The sequence below is a fragment of the Carassius gibelio genome, chromosome A7 (assembly GCF_023724105.1).
Source record: "Carassius gibelio isolate Cgi1373 ecotype wild population from Czech Republic chromosome A7, carGib1.2-hapl.c, whole genome shotgun sequence".
Classification (NCBI taxonomy): domain Eukaryota; kingdom Metazoa; phylum Chordata; class Actinopteri; order Cypriniformes; family Cyprinidae; genus Carassius; species Carassius gibelio.
In genome coordinates, this window is record NC_068377.1 from 35815204 (window position 1) to 35836147 (window position 20944).

The 20944-nt window shown below is 37.4% G+C and overlaps 1 protein-coding gene across 1 annotated transcript in view; it reads right to left on the minus strand.

Annotated features, from left to right (window-relative positions):
* Positions 1–1130: 1130 nt before the first annotated feature.
* Positions 1131–20944, minus strand: part of LOC128017393 (chondroitin sulfate synthase 1) — a 63701-nt gene continuing 43887 nt past the window's right edge. Inside the window, exon 3 of the mRNA XM_052602770.1 lies at positions 1131–3962. Coding sequence (XP_052458730.1) covers positions 2364–3962 — 1599 coding nt within the window. The 3' untranslated portion in view covers positions 1131–2363. The remainder of the gene's footprint in view (positions 3963–20944) is intronic.

Sequence of the window (20944 nt, forward strand, 5' to 3'; positions counted from 1 at the left end):
TGGAATGTTTTTGCCTGGAATGTAATTTCACTCTGGGTAATTAAACCTGAAGATCCTTATCTAATTTAGTGTTTGGCATTTAAAAAAATTCTTGTCAACATGCTATATTATCACCAGTTCTTGGTTTCAATCTTTTTGTCTTTTAATTTTCATGTTTTTTTTCTCTCTTTTGGAATTGATTGATTATAGTTCCCACCGATTTGATCTGCACCTTAGATTTTGAGAGAAAAAAAGCATTATTTGTGGAAACATTTGGCAAGTTCACTCATAAACAGAGGTTTATAAGTACAGATCAATGAGGCAAACTATAAGTAAAAAAACAAACAAAAAAAACTGCTAATTGAAAGAAAACAAGTTCAATAATTGGTAATAGCATACCATAGTGAGAGATTTATGCAATCATTTTTGAATGGGAAACACCACAAGTGTAAAAAGGTTGGGGGGGGGACACACCCCAGATTTGGGAAGCTATTATACCGTCTGAGCAAAGTCAGTTTTAGTCCAATGTGATAATTAACTAGCATTTTCAGGAAGAAAATCCTCTCTTGGTCAAAATGTTCAGGATTTAATGCAAGTTAAGCACAACACTTTAATATCCTACAACGGAAGTCATTGAATCTTAATTTGTGTGAAAGACTTTACTAGCCTTCCTTGTGCAAAGTTAAATCCAATCGTTCTGTCTGGTCATAATGTAGAGCCGCTAAACCTGGAAGGTTTCACAATATACTGGCAATGACACTAGCAACGGACTGTTTATATGATGAAAAATACACAGGAACTACACAAATCTGCTCAACTGAGCTCAGCGATTAGATTCCCTGGGAAAATGATTGTATATAAAGTTTCATCCTTGCATAAAAATCGCTTTGGTTAAAAGCACTGAAAAGCGGTTTTAACTGCTAAAAGGATGATTGGCTTTACGCAATAACACATTTCTGTACAGAATAATACACGTAGGCACATTAGTGCTTTACTGTAAACATCAGTTACCAACAGATCTTACCTCGTCTTGAATCTGGAATGTTCCTTTGAAAGTGTTTGGATGCTCTGATAAGCAATTTAGTGGTAAACAAAATGAGACGAAACCTGAAGGCATGGCACATTTTGGATGTAGAAATCAAAACATGATGCATTTTGATAAACATTTTCTATTTTATTAAATATAAAACTTTTGTCCCAGCTGTATTGGGGCTAACAGAGAACTGAAGTATGAAAATGCCCCAGAAAGGAACGCAAAAAAAAAAAAAAAAAGAAACCGACTGCTGTGGGAGATCAGTCCTCGTATTGGAAGGCTAGGCGGCAATTTAGGCTGATTCCCCCTGTGGAGTGCATGGCTCAATCACATGAGAATGGCCTGTACTTAAATAACAAACAGGAGCAAACGAACTCTGATCGAATGAAACAAGAAAATAGATCGCTAAGTGGTATGTTGTCGACATGCGTTCATAGAGCCATGTAGAATAGAAATCTGGTCATCGGTACCGCCATCCTACAGTACAATTCATGTTTTCCTGCTCCACCACTTTGTATTCGGACATCCACACACGCACACATACACAAGCATGCTCGAACAAAAAAAAAAAATCACCTACAGCAACTGTGCAAAAAAGTCTTTGGTAATCAAAGCCATTCAAGATAGAGAGAGGAAGATGTAGAGGAACAAAAACACTATCCATGACTGAGATGGTTATACGATCTCTACTATACATAACCTCAGCCGATATCATACGAGACCGAACGTTCAATAAATTAGACAGTGGGAATGAGTTGGAAAGATCTACATCCAGCAGTTTCATTCACAGAAGTCAATAAAAATAAATCAAAATCACTGAAAACAAAACAGTGTTATTATGGATTTCCCAAGACAAATAAACTGGAAAAACAAACCAAAAGCCAAAAATTAGAAACTTTTGATCAATGGCCCTTAATTGTCACAATTAAGATTGTTATTTAATAGATCCCCCTTCCCAAGCATGAATCACTTGTTCGTAGCTCTCTGTAAACATTCACAGATAAACATTTACCAATTGCCAGACACCACATGTCCGTGTCCAAACTCCCTCTCCGATACCATCGCAACGCATTTTCAGGGGAGGTACACAGCAGTTTGTATGAGAGGTGGCATAAATATAATGCTCAATATTGGATTGGTAAAATACATCTCCTTACGTCAATGATCCTTACACTGCTAAAAAAAAAATAAAGATCAGAGTCTAAAGATGTCACGCTGCTCCTGTACAGTTTACAAAACCAGTTCTTATGTCAAAATATATCCACAGACGTCTTTTCAGTAAAAAATAAATAAGGTAGTTAAAAAACTCCATAGAGAGGAAGACAGACAGTTGGGTGTGCACTTGCCGGGTCTATTCTGTCCTCACTGAATCGTTATTAGAGTTCGAGATCTTTCGGAAGCCGTGGTTGTTCTTCTCCAACCACAGCTCCGCGAGTTGCTGCGTGGAGCCGTGCGAGGATGCTTTGGATCCCAGGCACATTTTGTACTGCTTGGGATCGAGGTTTGGGTCGCAAACAACAGGGTGGTGGACGTGCACGATTCCGGTGTCCGTGCTGCGGAACAGCTTGATCCCGGACTGGACGAATTTGTTAAAGAGGTCCACGTCTTCCAGTCCCCAGCCTTGGATGGAGACGTCAAAGCCACCCGCTTTGACCAAGTCTCCTTTGTAGATGCAGACGATCCCATAACCGTAGTGTCTCCACAAGCCTGTTTTGGATGTGAACACGTAGTGGTTGTCACTGGGCACCTTGCCTGCATAGACAACCTTAGGGTCATACTGGCTGAAGATGATGGGAAAGTACGTCTGTTCCCCAAGTATGGTGTTCCCACGACATCTGGTCAAGAAGTCGGGGGTAAACAGTAAGTCCACGTCACAGTAGAAGAGCAAGGAATCATTGGTAAAGTGGGCCGAGCCGACCTCTAGGGCCAGAGCACGGGAGAAGGGTCCAGAAACTGGTTTGATCTCCATGTCGGCTTTGGGATATTTCATGTGATACTCCCTCATGAGCTCGATTTGCTTAATGCGCTCCGTGTTGTTGTCTGTGCTAAAGAGCAGAATCAGCAACTTGACGTTCTGGTTGGGAATCAGGCAAATCTTCTCGAAGTTGGCCATGAAGCGCACAAAGATCTCGTAGCGTCCCGCCAGGGGCACAAGGATGTTGATCTTCTTCTCTTTGGGTTCGTGTTGTTTGATGCCAGATTGGCTGCTCAGTTTGAATGGGACGAGCATCTTGAGAGAGTTGGACAGGAAGGACAACGAGTCCGAGTCTTGGTTGATCCTGGCAGCCAGGACTCGGGCGTCCATCTCCTCGTCTTCCAAAAACTGGATCTTACTGAAGGTCTGTTGGAGATAGGCGTGCCTCCTTACAGGAACCGTCATGGTCTTCCCCTTGTGCTTCTTGTAGAGCAGCAGCAGATCCAGTACGTACTCCGCCCCGTACATGGGGTTGACCCTTCGGTATCCGTACTGGATCTCTTTGAAGTCAATGACTCTTCCTCGCGTCTTGGCATTGGCGTTAATCATCTCCATAACCTGCATGATGATGTCGTCCAGCGCCATCTTCTGCGAGGAGTCGATGCCCCGACGTGGAGGCTGCCCGTCTGAGGACGAGAAAATGTACTTGCCCGTGAGGAACTCCCATTCTAGCACCTCCTCCCGCTGGTGGGGATGAAAGCGCATGAAGGACGGAGGCATGCCCAGTTGGAGGTCTTCCTTGTTCACCTCGGTGTTGCTGTAGCGGCTCATCTGCACAATCTCGCGGTGGAGCTGGATGGTGCGGTGGCGCAGCTCCGCGATCTTGCGGCTCAACATGTAGCTGTGCAGGCGATACTGGTACGGCGGGTTCTTGTTGGGGTGAAGGGTTATGGCCCGGTGGATCTTGCTGTTGTGGAGATCACGGATGTAGCCCTTTTTGTTTGGCTCGTAATTCTCATAGAACAGCTGCTGCATCTGAAAAAGAGAAAATGGGTATTGATGACTAGCTCAGACGTAATAATGGCTTGACATCATAATGACTGAACTGTGCAATAATAGATCATTAAAAGCTTGGAAGCTAAAAACAAAATAGGCAGAAATTTTCCAATTAAAGAGCCAAACTGAAACACAAACAAGCAAGTCTGCCTTAAGACACAGGAGAAGGTTGGAAAGTGGCCCACAGACTAATCGTGGGATTAAAAGTGATAGCATGACATGGGTAAGATTACAGAACAAGGCCTGTCTGACGAATCTGGAAAGTGATACAATCACTAGCACAGAGTCACAAGACACGACTAACCCATTTCTATGCCTGAAAACTACAGTGCTGAGGGGCCAATGTCCAATATATTATCACTCATTTATCTAAAAAATATCTAAAATGTCTAAAAATATCACTAAACCTAAAGTATGACTTGACATGACTAGGAATAAAAATAATAGATCAGTTGATATTTGCCCATTTTGAGGTAAATAACAGTTGAGTAAATGCTCCTTTCATCTTATCCAGTCATTAGACCCAACTATCCCATTTCTAAGCCTGTCCTGTAAACTATATATCATCAAACATAGAATTATTTAATATTATAAGTATTATTATTTTTCTAATACTTGGTTAAAAAAACATTATAAATTAATTTAAATTAAAACGATCTTACTCGTAACTACAGTCCTGGGTGACAAGTATATCCTATATATAAAGCTAGCATTAATGACACCACAAAGAAAATAACAACTCTTCTGACACTCTAGTTACATTCTCAGATACAATATCCTACAAGTCTGATGAATCATTTGTGGACCAAGTAATAACCTGCAATCATTGAAGGCTAAACCAGGTGCTCCTAACTGCAGCTCTGCTGGCTCTGGCTGAAAGGGTAATAAGGGTGTGAGAGGAACACGGTGCCAATCAGCAGGTTAGATTGACCTGAGAAAGCCTGAGAACGCTTCTCAGCAGCAGTCAGGACTGTGGGAACACTTCATCATTAGCCAGCCCATAATTATCCCCACTTTGGGTCACTTCTTTATTCTTAAGGCACTTTATGACCATTTATAAAAATTCTATGATGGCCACTGATGTGATGAGGCCGTTCATTAAGGTTTGGAGTTAAATACCACTGAGTGGCGTCTACCAAGCAGAATTAGAGAAGTAAAACTGGGAGAGGAACTGAAAGTCAATTTGAACTCAAAATTGTTCTTCCCATGCCAAGACGAGGTGCATCAGTGTTATTAACGAAATTACAAGAGCGTCTCTCTGGCCCAAAGCAACCACTTACATTTAGTCTTTAAGCAGAAGCTCTCAACCAAATCCACTCAGAGCACATCTTTATTACAGAGGCTTCCCAAGCCTTTCGACCAATGAATTTCAGTAACTTTCCCACTTTGATTACTGGATAACTGAAGCATGTGAATACAGGATTGTAAGATTGCAATCTCAAAGAGCAAGTTAAAGCCAAGAAAAAAATCAATTCTTTATAGAAAGGTCCATGATTTTCAAATCTGACTCACAGAAATTACTCCAACAAAGGTATTTTTTTAATTCACAGATTTTCCAGGTTTTTCATGACTGTGGGCTATAAAAAGGTATATATTTTCAGCCTATTTATCTTTTTATTAAAAAAAACCTATATTTGAATATTTTTTTTTTATAACGCATTTTATAATTGCACTTACAAAGACCAATTTATAGCCAAGAAAAATGCATATTAGCATTCAGACAGCAGACGCGTCCCTTTAAATGGAGGATGCCAGAGAAATGAACTCAAGCTGCAATCGTGTCGTCACACAACATCCCCGAGCCTAAACAAACACATTACAACAAGATACAATCACTTCATTCCCACAGATAAATGCAGACGGCCGCATGACAGCATCAGTCTGCTTTCTGTCAGGACTCGACGCGTTTCCATTACAGCCCATAACAGGAAGCTCAAGCGAGAAAACCATAAAGGAAATGCTCATCCAAAATTCTGTTATCACGTCAATAGTACCTGTAAACCACAGCAAAATGCTCAAATTAAATAAACACATTTTACACAATATTTTTAAAGAATATTAAAAATTTCCAATAAATAAACATTACAAATTTTGGAGGAATTAACATATGTATTAATTGGCCACGCTCCGTTAATTCTAATATTCCTATAATTAATGCACCATAAAAATAAATAAATAAATGAATAAAAAATTATATTATATTTGATATTTAAAAATATAATTACATTTATTAATGCTAAATGAGACACTATGAGAAATTACACACAAATTACAAAATATTTACTCAACAATATATTTATTCAGTATTGTGTGTTTTATTTATTAGCACATTTATAATTTACAAAAAATAAATAATTTGAAAATAGAAATTTTGGAAGATAAATGGACATTTAATGGATATGTGCCATGCTCCGTTAATTATACAGTTATTATATAAACTGTTTCTAATCGGTTTACCATTAACATCATTTTTTAAAATAAATATTATGATAATTTAAAATAATATAAATTATTAATGCCAAATGAGACCAAACTGAAATTATGTAAACTATTTACATCATATTTACTACTACTACTACTACTACTACTACTACTACTACTACTACTACTAATAATAATCTTTATTCACAATGATATATATATATATTTTAGAGAATATTTTAAATATCCCCTCCCCTTTTTTATTTATTTAGTTGAGACCAAGGGAATGAACATTTGTACTAACTGGGCTGAGTAATACATTTTTGTCTAACATTACAAACACATTTTTTTTTTTTTTATGAAAATATAACTAAATTTACAGAAGCTAAATGAAACACTGGTGAAATTCAATAAACACATTTTACACAATATTTACCTTTTTAAGTGTTGTCAATCGATTAAAAAAAGAAAATCACTAATCTATCACACATTTTTTTATAAACAAAGTCCATTTCTCGGCCTGCTCTATACTGTAAACCCATTACTGAATTACATTTATCAAATGAGTCCCTGTCATGTGATACACATTGAAAGCAGTCTTTCTTAGCTTGAATTGTTGACAAGCAGCACGAGAAAAAACATTAACAGTGCACAAAAACCTAATGTGGCACACAGCTGACGGGATCAGTGTAAAGCAGTGCATCTAAACAGACGAATGTTTGACTTCTGCAGCGGGAGATTTGCTTGGCACGGGAGCCCATGTTAAAGTCAACATGTAGTCAGAACCAACCCTATTTACACTCCTAATGAATCGCTTAATTTATTATCCTGTAGGTCAAATGTGCTGTGAATCTTTCATTAAAAGCACTGATTGGTTGTGACGTACAGTTGATTCTCATGACTGCTTCTCTGTTGTGATGGTGCTGGATTTGTTTGGGATGGTGAAGGGCGAGTGAAATCTGACATGGAGAAGCAGATCCCGGCACTGGAGCATGTGATGCAAGATTAGAGCTCAGATTCAATCCGTCCACAGCTCAGATAACGGAGTAATGCCACACGACACGCTTGACTTGCTGGATTCACATTGCACCGGATGAGATAATGTGACCTATTTCTCATTTTCTAACATGTAAAGGCCAAACTGCAGTAAAGGAGTGATCTGCTAATGAGCTGCGTCATCATTTAAAGTCACACAAGGCCCAATTCATGCACATTCACGGTTCATTTAGCTCGTTTATGAGTAAACATGTTTTCAATATCCTTAACATAAGTTTACTGTAGTGCATAATGTATTAAAACTCATTTTCAATTAGACACTGTATTAATCTCCAAGCTGAAAACACAGAAACAACTTTGGATAAATCATTATAGCTACCGCTATATAAATATGCAAATGTGCATTTTAAGATGCATGTCTCTTCTGATAACTTTAACTGTTTAGCCAATTAACTGAAATGTTGCAATACCAAAAAATATGAACAGCCTTGTCATTAAATTTTAAAACCTATTTGCTGTTTTTCAAATAGTGTGTGGTGAACTTGTAATAAATATTGCATCAGATAATTATTTGGATTATATTATTTATATACGCTTTATTTTGTGTATTTAGAGTAAATAATGCATTAAATAAGATCTGCGTCATAAGTTTTAAATAAAAATGTATGTGATTTTGTAAAATGCAATATATATAGTAACAAATTAACAAATCTAGTCAAAAGACTTTTGCTATGCAAAATAAACAATTAAATGTAATCATACCTATGAAATGGTAAATAACAAAATACTTCTAGTATTAAAATAATAATAAATATAATCGCATTGTTTATCTCTGTATTTGACCGGTGTAGTTTCAGTGTCTGTGACGTGATGTGATTTATAAGCATGTGACCGGATAGAGCGTCTTAAACCTGACCACACTAAGATTTCTCTGCTGATGAATACGCAGCATCGCAGCTCATACATGTGTGACTTGTTCCCTACAGATCACAGACTGAGAACTGAAACCGTTGTTAGCTCTTAGAAAAGAGTTGTTAACTCAAAGGACTGCAAAGTAAAACATGGGTAATTCTTTCCACTATTTAATGGGAAGCGATTGCTCCTGATGTTAAACACGTGTCAGGGCTGATTTGATGGCCGAGCTCTTCACACTGATGGTGAGCATCAAAAACAGATGGAGCCTCCTTTCTCTCAAATATCTCATGCATGATGGCACAGGACTGGACCGGAACAATATCGGTTTACAAATGCATTGCATTAAAAACTGCAGAAACAATGCATTTCAAGTTTGAAAAATGAGTAAAATGTTCAGATATGAGAAAGACAAGAACATGCACGGTGGTTAACACTAAATGGACTGTTTTCCAATGCCACTCAATTATAAAAACCTTAAGTAGTTAAATATCCAATAATGAAAGGACTTTTTTCAGTCAGCTTTGAACAGAATAAATGTTTGCATTATTAATGGAAACATATCTAAATCGTAATGTAATCATGGTCAAAGCTTCTTTCTAACATTTCCAAAACATGTGTTGTAAGAAACTAAAAGGCAAGAATCTATAAGTGTAGTACAACTTAATTACTTGCCACTTAACGAATTACATTTCATGGAAAAAGCTAAATAATTTAAATAAATCATTTTTTTTTTTAATATATAAATTAAAACAATCATATCTAACCATACAAAATACATTACTATCATCTAAAGCAAACCGAAGAGGGTAGATATGATATGATAACATTAGGGGTTTTATTCCTACTATAACTATTATAATGTAATATAATAAAACAGTCTCGGTGTGCTTCAGCTGCAGCTTCCAGCCCCTTTCTCTTGAGGCTGCTTGTGAGAAGATGTTAATAATGCTGATTTCAGCGCTGCGGTCGCTGTATGATGGACGGCTCTGGTCTGGACGCATGAAAACACTTCAGCGTGCCACAATCAAAATCAGCATTATGCAACACTCCCAATGACGCAGATGAAGCTGCCTCCTCTGCATCCCTGTGAAAAAGCCTTGTTGACTGAGAACAAGAAAGGTCCTTGAAGCAGAATGAGAACGTGTGAGTGAGGAATGAAAGCGTGAGGATGAGCCAAAGTATCGCCCGTCTGCTGTTGGAGGTCATCGGGTCTCATATATTATATTATATTATATATTAAATTTGCTGAATTTATATTGATGTGATTTATAAAAAAAAAAAAAAAAAGAAAAAAAAAGTATCCCTCTTAAAATTCTGCTTATCAACGGCTTTCAATGGGAAATACAACATTAAAGTAAATAGCACTGGTTTTCATAAAAATATAATATAATATAATATAATATTTTTTATAATATAATTTTTTTTAAAGGAATAGCACAATTTATTCCTCCATGTATAAATTTTAACAGCACATTTGCCGAAAAGTAGACTGTGTTTTAAAAGATTAATACATTTCTTTAAAAAAAAAAAAAAGGACCATATTAAAAAAAAAAATTAATTGCTAAATTTGTGTTAATTCAATTGAACAGACATTAATTTTTTGCATTTAAAAGTAATTATAAAAATGTCTTTATAAAGTGTAAAGGAAAAATAGAATCTAGATATAGAAATATAATTTCTTAAACTTTTAATTAATTTCTGTTAAATTGTATTGGATTTATGATTTCTATTCATTAGACATTATTGCTACATTTTTAAACTAAAACAGAATTAAAAAAACATTAATTAGGAAAAATTTTAATGGAATTTGGGAAAAATAAAACCTCTTTTTTGTAACTTAAGAAATCGTTGCTTATTTAATAATACCAAATTTTATTCAACCATTAAAATGGAATTCAGAAAAAATTTAAAACGGAATCCAGAAAAATGTACAGAATTTGGAATTCATGAAAACTAATTACAAGTCCCAATCTATCCACCATCCTAATATATTTACTCTGGAAAGATTGAGGCAACTCTAATAAATGACTACTTGCTTTTATACAAAATGTACAATAAATAAATGGAAATGTCATTATTTTATCCATTTAATTTACTGCTAAAGTCATCCATAATCTATTCATTGTCCAGTACAACAACAGGAGAATCCATACACGATTCATTCACCTCAAACGTCCCACAGTAACCAAACCTCAAGAGTTTTAATAAAAAGCCAACGATTTTTCCATCAATGCCTGCGGATCGGATCATTTGGCCAATAATCGGCCCATTGAGTCACAAAGGAGGCTCTCAGCAGGTAATGAAGGCTGAGTGGAGGTGGACGCTTCTGTCACTGCGCTCTTTATTGAATCGATTGATGGAGCTTGACGCAGATATTGAGCTCTGATAATAGACGGCCTCATCCAGCACCTGTCAGCTGAACAGCTCCACGCAGAGAGCCCAGGCGGCCGCTCAAGGTCTCCTCGTTAACATCTGCTGAGACTAATCAAACCTGAGACCTCAAACATCCGGGGAAACAAGCCTCACCACAGAGACGACCCTGGGAAACAGCATGGGACAGCCAGAAAATACACACCAAAAGAGCTTCTTTACCATGCAAAACAAAACAATATATATAATTGCACCTGAGAATACTAAAATAAAAAAACGAATATATAAATGAAGTAAACAAATATTAGTAACGTAAATAAAATATTATTGCACCTATGAAATAATAAACAAATTTCTATAAAATAAAAAAAAAAACTAAATCTGGAGCTGAACTCTGAAAAGCATCATGGGATGTCAAAAGATGTTTTCTGAGCAACTTCTACCTAAGTTCAGGCTTCTTTCGTCTGTTCTGCTGTAACCCAAACAGAGACTGAAGGACAGAGCTGAAATCAGTCATCAGCCGTCATATGAAAGCAGATCTCATTACCCGATATAACTCTTCTGATGACAGGAATCCAAGACCAGTGTTTTTCATAGTCCGTTCTATTCAAAAGCCACAAGAAAAGGTCCTTCTCTTTCAGAAACGTTGCATGACTTATCACGGATCAGATAAAATAGCTCAATAAAAGATCATAAAGTTGCCAGTTTAAGGCATACAGATATTGTATAAAGGACAGTCAGCGTTATGCTGAATCTCAGAATGTGGCTCATCTTATCAGAAATGTAATAAAACACTTTTGTTTTTAACCGAAGCATTACCAATCTGTTTTCTTATGTGAATGTTAACGTTCAGGTAACATGGTGCATCTCTTATATAAATCTTTCCTCCCATTGAATTTCCAGCTCAAACCCTACTCCACCGTATTCATACCATCTAAATCGATTCCATTCAGTATTTCTTGCCGCCACTTTCTCACAAACAGGTGTCAATGTTTAAATCTTGCTTGAATCCAGACAACATGAAGCCAATGTCTTTGTGAAACACTTCTGACATTAAAACGGAGCAGACTGGTGTTGGACCGATAGGAAAACAATCCATCAAGCCCTTATCTTGTTCCACAGCGCTTATCTAGAGAATACAGTGAATAGAATACAATCAGCGGAGATAAGAGAGAGAGAGAGCTGAGAAGAGCTTGAGCCTGCAGACGCATGACACACTGCACACCGGCATCTCTAGAGCCGTCACACACACACACACACGCATGGAAACGATCACAGCTGTCGGGTAAAGTGCAACCCGGGGCGATTCAGAGCATTCGGCCTGAGATTCCTGTTAAACACACTGATAAAGTCCGGCTCTGCATCCTGTTCAGATAACAGACCCAAACAGGGCATAATGATGACCAAACCAAGAAAGGTTGCTATGTGAGAGTTTTCACACTTGGTTTAATTGCTTTGGTCTCTTTTACAGCAGCGGCGTGAGAATTACAGCAGATGTTTAGTAATAGAGATACTGACTCCAGACCACACTAAAGCTCATAGCAAATCAAGCTGTGACAAACAAACCTACTCCATCCGGTCCGTCTCAGAGCTTCCTAAATCTGTCTGTACTGTGAGGACGGTCTGTTTCCAAGTGCTGCTGGTAAACCATCATTACTGCCGAGGGCCGTCTAGTCACATCGGGCCACTTAAACTCAAGACCTCATCTATTCAGTCGTAGACCTCGGCGTCTCGGTTCAATTTTCCTCTGCATTACTTTATTATGGAGGCTTTTCATTCTGTGCTTGAAACTGTGTCTGCAGCGACAGTACTATTCCAATCCAACTCCAAATGACTAGAATAGGAAGAAAGCTGCTCCCCCGTCTGCTGATAGAAAGTATACTTAGGCTGTCCTTTTAGTTTTTGGGTAATTGAGTTACAAAGCTCTTCAGTTTGTAATAACCAGGCCTGTCCCTTGGTGGGATGGTGCAGTAAGCCACACCCCTACAAAGCCAGATTTCCATCGCTGGCAGTCGCAGAGGGAACAGTAAATCTAACAGACCGCGGGAGTAAAGGGAGATGACACTGAAATTAAGAAAAAGCACAACTTTGGAAAATCTGACTTATGAATAGAGGAAATTCCATATCAACATCATGAGGATAAGATTGAACCGCAAAGTAGGACAGGAAGTAAAGGGGGAAGAGGAGCTACCTGCTTTGTGGCAGCCAACATGGTCCAAAAACTCAAGTCTTTAATTAGAAAATGAATAATGAAAATAAACTGGAAAATAAATCAGGCCAGATTCAGATCAAAACAAAAGGAAAGCAAAACAGCAGAGAAAAATGGTTTATGATGGCTTCAAAATATAAATAAAAGGTTTTTATTTTTTGGTCGCTGTTATTCATTTAGCTTTTTTATCAATTAAATAATATATTAAATAATTAAAATAGAATCATTAAAAATAATGAAATACAAAAATTTAATACATTTTATACTTAATAAAATATTGCCTTAATTGTAAATAGTATTAAAATATAATATTTCATCAATTAATTATATATCACAATAGCCTATTTTATACACAAACACACACACACACACACACACACACACATAAAAGATATATAATTTATCCATTAATTCTGCATATTTATTTATATATATTTCAATAAGAATTGTATTTCATATTTAATACGAAATAATGATTATACTGAAATATTTAAAGTAAATGACAAAAAGAGAGAGAATTGGAGTAATGCCCAAATAATTGGAAGCGTTTCTAGAAAAGCGCTCGTGGTAGACACATCTCAGTGTCTCATCTCTGATATATCTCTATTTGAAGTGGCTTCCATCCATATGCTAGTGACAAAGCAACTCAAACACCAAAGAGCATATATACAATAACATATACAAATATACAACATATACAAATAACCATAAACCTGCACAGACAATGTACAATTATCCATCGCACAAACCCCGGCGTGAACAACAAGGGTCTTGTAGCAGCCTGAAGTGATATTTCCAGTGATAATGACCAGATGATTGCACATTTTCACATTTATTTAAATAAATAAATGCATGCATGGACATGAAATGTTGATTTGAGTAGAAATTGAAACACTAGCAACAGTTAATTACACAGTTAAGTGGTTAAATCAGCCGTGTAATATTCATAAATCTAATTGTTCCGGGTCTAAAACGTGATCAGATGAGCAGTGTTTAAAGCTTCCACGCTCAAACCATCAAAGCACATCTAACGATCAGGTGACAGGAATAGCTCACCTAAAAATGAACATTTAATGTTTGGACTCTCATTCTGACGGCACCCATTCACTGCAGAGGATCCATTGAGCCCCTTTCACACTGCCATTCCGGCAAATACAGGGGTAAAGTGTTCCTGTAATTGTTCCCTGGTCGCAAGATTTGGCACTTTCACACTGCCAGTGATGACCCGGTATATGTGCGTGCTTTCACACACAACCCTTGAAGATCCCGTAACGACACGTGACATCAGCGCGTGACGTGTAATGTACGAGTCGACAACGCTTGGCACGTTATACTTTAATTGAAGCAAGCAAACGATCTCTGCGTCAGGGCGGAAAGTGAGGAACTAACTGATCTCTGCTTCATTACAGTTTGCACATATGTTTTCGTCGCGAATGTTGATCTTCCTTCAAAACAGCCGGTAAACGAGTCGCGCGATAACGCGCGTCATCACTTCGATACGGAATTAGATCTGGCTTTTGTTCACACAGCGCTCGTTCCGGATCGATTACCGCAATGTTACTATGTCCCCGACCCGGGTTCGATTTGGTAATCAAACGGGACGTGGTTGCTTTCACACAGAAGGCGACCAGGCAATGTTACGGGAATATTACGGGTCCGACGTGCAGTGTGAAAGGGGCTTTAGTGAGCAAGTGATAAAATACTACATTTCTCCAAATCTGTTCTGATGAAGAAACAAACTCATCTACATCTTTATTGGCCTGAGGGTGAGTCAATTTTCAGCAAACTTTCTACTATTTCTTTAATGAATTTAATAAAAGCAGTCCACCACAGGAGGCGATGCATTACAGCCGTTTTACTGCCCAACTCGCCCTGAGCCCTGGTAAAACTGCTGTAATGCTTCACCTCCTGCAGCTTATGGTTTCATAAATATCAGAGCCTTGTGTATAAGAGCTCGAGCACAGCTCTGTTTACGCTTTTAATCAGACACTATCTGAAGTCATTCGGTTCCACGCGGTCACACTGAACAGCAAAACCAATATACCAGCTGCCAAGCTCAGTGTGAAAAATGACAAACAAGCGCCGCCGTATTAGTCATAAAACACTGAATAGTCAATGTCCACAGCCAAGCACAGGAGGGAACGGGCCGAGCTGTGGCCATTTTTACATCCGCTGTCCTCTAAAAAACGACAAATCAGATCAAGTTAAAGCTAAGCATAATTCACTATGTCTTCTAATAATTAACATTGAAAGGAATCGTCTATATAGAATCAGACCACATCTTGCATTGGGAAAAATGCTGCATTTATTAATTTGCACTAATCTTTAGAAAACAAATGTGATAAAATATCAATATTATATGGCATGACCAAATCATCATATTAGAATGATTTCTGAAGGATCACGTGACACTGAAGACGGGGGTAATGATGCTGAAAACACAGCTTTACATCACAGGAATACATGACATTTTACTATATTACAGTAAAAATATATTTTACTGTAATCTCCCCTGTGGAGGATTTTTGAATAACTAAGCTATACCTCGATGAAACATTCAGATAGAGACAGAATGTGAGATTTCCTTTGAGAGGATGGGAGCTATGAGCAAAATCTTATCACAGTTAGAGTAATAATGCTTCACATCACAGAATAGTTATTTTTGCTGGAAACCCAACTTAAAGTTTTGCATTTTACTCTCCAAAACAAGGTTACATTTATAGTAATACTGTCCAGTCCCATTTAAAAAATGATTGGAGTGAATGAATGAACGAGTGTATCGGACAATGATTAAATGGCCAAAGGAGTGCAAATTAAAGGTGAAATGACAGGGATATTCCTATTTAAACAGATTAGATCACGTTCAGTCTGCTTGCTAAGAATAATTCAGACATAAATGGCCTATCATTTACCAGTCAGCACAATATGGACATGTTAAACCACAGAAGGTCGAGGCAGGATATGAGATAACACTGCACCATGGTGCATTACATCTACATTTTATGGTGGGCTGAAGCGCGATGCAATAAACTCAATAGTTCAAACTAGATTAATGAGCGTGCTCAGCAACGACTAACTCTCTCTCTTTTTTTTTTTTCATCATACAGATGAACTTCCTGCTTGAACGGTGTCTGTGTTTGTCTTTTAGCCTGCAGCATGGTAACTCACGACTGGCAACTCTGCACCAGAGACAACGACGGAGACCAATAAAATCCTTTCACTGACCGCAAGCTGGAGCGTCCCTAAGCCACCACTTCATTCCTGGCTTGTTGGTCACGGAGGCTCGTTTGTGACGAGCAGCAGAATTAATGAAATCTGGTTAGGTGGGGTCTGAGGTTTATAGGCCAGATCACTCATGTGAGATGAGGAAGAATCAACAAGAAACTTTATAATCAAATAAATAACTCATTCCAGATTAAATAACTAGTTTGAATTGAAGTGTTAAGATTATTAGAGGTCAAAAGACAGTGTAAGTCATTCTAATCAGTAATTATGTCCCAACTGGATGCAACAAATGCCTCGTTTATAATGGGTTTTATTGGTTTTGTATCGACTATTGATGTCCGGATCGCGAATGAATCGTTGTATTTAACCGGATCTTCTTAGTGAACCAGTCGAACCAGTTCACCAAATCAAACTGAATCGTTTGAAAATGTTTGCGTCTCCAGTACACACTAATCCACTCGAGTTATTCGATTTATAAACGTGCCTGACACTCCCTCTGATGCGAAATAAACCAATATCCAGAGTTATTCAGTTACTCCTAACAGTACATTGACTGAACTGCTATATTATATATATATATATATATATATATATATATATATATATATTAGGGATGTCAAATTTCGATTATTTCCATGATCGATCGTCGTTTAAATTAACGATCAATTAATCGATTAATCGTTAACCATAATACTGCAAAATGCGTCTATTGCAGGCACGCAGTCAGCGGTATGACAGGATGTGCAAAAGCCACACACACACACAAAACGCTTTCTCACTTGAATTAAAGAGGTTTTAGTCTGAATAAAATGCTAGTAGCAGGATTATAAAATGAATAGATGCGATTATGATCATTTGATAAAATGAAGAGAGCGCGCCATACTTTTGAGGTCATTTTACTTTGTTGACAGTTTCCATTCCCGCACGGAGAACGCTGAACGCGCCTCTTTAAATGGTTTTGTGGTGCTCGTTGTTGTATTTTAAAGCACAATTGCAATGTTTTCAACTGACATTATTGTATAAAATTATCCGAAATGTGGAGCGCGTGTGACTGCGCTGCACATTAAGTGAACTACATCGGCGCTGCTGCACCAAAACACAGTTGCTCACATTAATTTGATCCTGCTGGATTCTGTCCTAGAAAATGTCAGATTTTTAAAAATCCGGCATACAGCGCATTAGATCGTGACAGTGCATGCGTGCACACGAGGATGAGCGAGCGCGGCTTTGGCTAGATTTATTTGGAGGTTATTGCTCATGTCTCATTCGGCACAAATCGAAATGTTTCCATATTCGCAATGTATTTGAATGTTAAACTATTATTTATAATGTAAACTAGGCTTGTACTTAACACGCATTCGCATATAGACGGAAAAGATGATCCTCTTCATATGAGCAAAAACGTCCTTGGAACAGCAGAGAGGACCGGTATACTACGGTCTATTTAAACTGACCAGTGTAACCTTTTAATGTTTAGTTGACATTTTATTTTGATAATGAACAGACTGCGATGTAAGTTTGAATCGCTAGAATATACGTGTGCAGCAGGCTCCGGGGCGATCGAAACAGCTGAGACATTAAAAAAAATATATATTTTCCGCAAAAGTGTTTACTTTCATTTGTGCACACTCACAATAAAAACAGAAGATTTGTGCTCTTGTAAAATAAAGCAAACAAACAGAATGCGTTGTCATCCTTTTTTTTTTTTTTTTTGTGAACTTATGGTGCGCCCACACTTCTGTTTTAAATCCGTTAATCTTAATTAGCCTATTTAAGTCGGATATATTTCGCATAGCCTATTTAAAAAAAAAAAAAAAGGTTTATTTTATTATCTTTCGCTTTTAATAACTGTTTTCGCATCTCTTACTGTGGTAAACATGGGAAGGGAAATTAAACATTTCATGAATTAAGAATTCGTTCGATTTATTAATTTGTTCCCTTATTTCACTTAAATCATGGGTTATTTAGGGAACAAAATTAATGAAACATGGACAATTGCCACATTAATAATTCGTAGGAATGAATTAACAAGTTGTAGGAATGAATAGACTACCTGTCCTGTCACTGTGTCCCGCAGCCCTGCAAAGCGCACGATATAAAACAGTTATCTGATGAAATGATTAGTAACTACATTTCTATTGCATTTAATGTTGAAGAACTTTTATGTTGTTTCTATTTTAATGTACTTTAAAGTTTAAATCACATTAAAAGCTTAATTTGTACATTGTGAATGAATGATGATGCTTTTATATATCGTCACCGTCACTCACAGCCGCTCGCACGTGTTGAGTGCGCATGAGCCGCACGCAGCCCAACATTGAATCGGTTAACCGACCATCGATAGCCTTAATCGATTGCATCTCTTATCGACAATTAATCGATCATCGATTAATCGTTGACATCCCTAATATATATATATATATATATATATATACACACATATACACACATACATACATACATACATACACACACAACTTTTTCCCCCGATATATCATCATACATGAGTTTAATGCTGCTTTATGCAAACAATATCAACTTCATTGAGTTGCTTACAGCTGTTGTTACTTGTGTGGCCTCACATCACCTTTCATTGAAAATGATTGACTTTAGTTCACTGGTGTGAGAACAAAGCTAGTGTGTGCCAAAACAACAAGAAAATGATCTGGTGGCAGAAAAAATCAGCCCGGTAGAGGAAGAGGTACATCTCATATTCAACACCGAATGCTGTGGATTACAGTGAACTCTGCAATAAAGCCAACTTCACAAGCATCTTAAGCTGCATTACAGTTCAATGAACGACTGTACGAGAGCCTTGAACCCACACACCCACGGCACAAAGACACGTTATTCAATAACCTGAAATCCCTTTTGTTCCTCACAGCTCTAAAGAAGTTTAAGTGCTTTAGACAAACAGACAGGGGAAAGATATAGCCATAAACCAGCAGTGTATGACGCATTCATCTTTTATTGTTGCTGCTCTCAAGTGTTTGAACAAGACACACCATCAATTGCTTTGTCCAAATGAACAGTGTTGGGTGAGGAACTGTTCGGTTTTGTCTCTTTTGTAATAATTCACAAAAGATCTCGGTCTAAAATGTCAACTAACTTTGTAAAACTCTGATTACTTAAGTATTAAGGTCAAATGTCACAAGCATTCAGTAAACTCATGAACAACCACTATGTATTGATAGTGCTTTATGTTTCAAAAACCTAAAGTCCCCCCAAAAAATTCAATTTCAATTATTCAATTATAGCCTGCAGTTCCAGAAAGCGAGTCAGATATCGATTCAATCATTCAACTGGTAACTTGTCAGCTTGTGAGTCCTTTTTTGGGTGATTTAAAAAAATAAGTTCACTAAATAAGTCACTTGTTTTTAAATCAGACTAAACTGGTTAAGCTGTATGCTTCTAATTAACAAAGCAGAAAGAGTCATTTGTTCATGATTTGGACTAAATTAGTTCAGCTCCAGTATATGGTTTTGATTCACTGGAAAGAATCAGCTCACAAGTGTCATTTGTTTGTCAACCGGACTAAAATACTTGTGCTGTGTGGTTCTGATTCAATAAAAAGCAGCAGCCCATATGTATCATTTGTTTATGAATTAAACTAAGTTGGTTAAGCTCTATGGTTTTGATTGCCTGAAAATAATCAGTTCATAAGAGTCATTTGTATCAGACTAAACTGGTTGCACTGTCTGGTTCAGATTCCATCAAAAGAACCAGCTCATACGAGTCATTTGTTCATGAATCAGACTACTAGTTTAGCTAGCTCAGATAAAACCGGTTGTCCTGTGTGGGTTTGATTCACTGAAAAGCAGCAGATCATAGGTATCATTTGCTTATGAATCAAACTAAATTGGTTAAGCTTCCATAGTTTTGATTCACTGAAAGAATTAGCTCACAAGAGTCTAATTTGCATCAGAGTAAACTGGTTGAACGGTGTGATTCTGATTCACTTAAAATAGATCCGGCTCATGAGAGTCATTTGTTTGTGAATCTGACTAAATACATTCTAAACTAGTTAAGCTAGTTCAGACTAAACTGGTTGTGTTGAGTGGTTTTGATCAACTAAAAAGTCCCATCTCAAATAATAAAATGTGTTTATGAATTAAAAGAAACCGGTTGCACTGTGTGGTTTGCATTCAGTGAAAAGAATCAGTTCATAAGAATCATTTGCATCAGACTAAACTGGTCTGTCACTGTGTGCATGTGATTTAAAAGAACCGACTCAAATGCTCACAAAATCAATCGAACAGAATGTTGTGGTTTCTTGCCAATTTTAGTGCAGTCTTTTTATCTCATCACAACCAATCATATTGGGATAAATATTATTAGAAACTTCTTTGGCATGATTTTAATCATAACGCAGCCTTACAGGTTTCAAATATTACAGACACTAATTTACATGAAAATATTCATTAAGTGTGATCTTTCCACAAGAAGATTACTTAAGTTAATAGTTGCAGTCCATGGACGTTATGAACAGGTATTGTGACCAATCAAACTATCTTATATAATTTCAGACACAACTGAGAAGTCAATTCACGTCGCTTCTCCTTTTAAAGCTGGGCGGCACACACCAATAAAACCTCATTCAAACCTTCCAGCGAAGAGCAGGATTCAAAAGCCACCCTCAAACGACATGTTCAAGCTATAACTGATATTGTCTGTCCTTATTCATTTTATTGAGGGTAGTAATTACAGTCTCCGGGAAAGTTGTGGCAAGCCTGTGGCACACTGGCGCTCTGTTAGCTTTGCTCGAGAGGTGCCGCCCATAGGAAGGAGGGGGAAACGGGGACAGGAACTGGATCGTGGGTGTTTA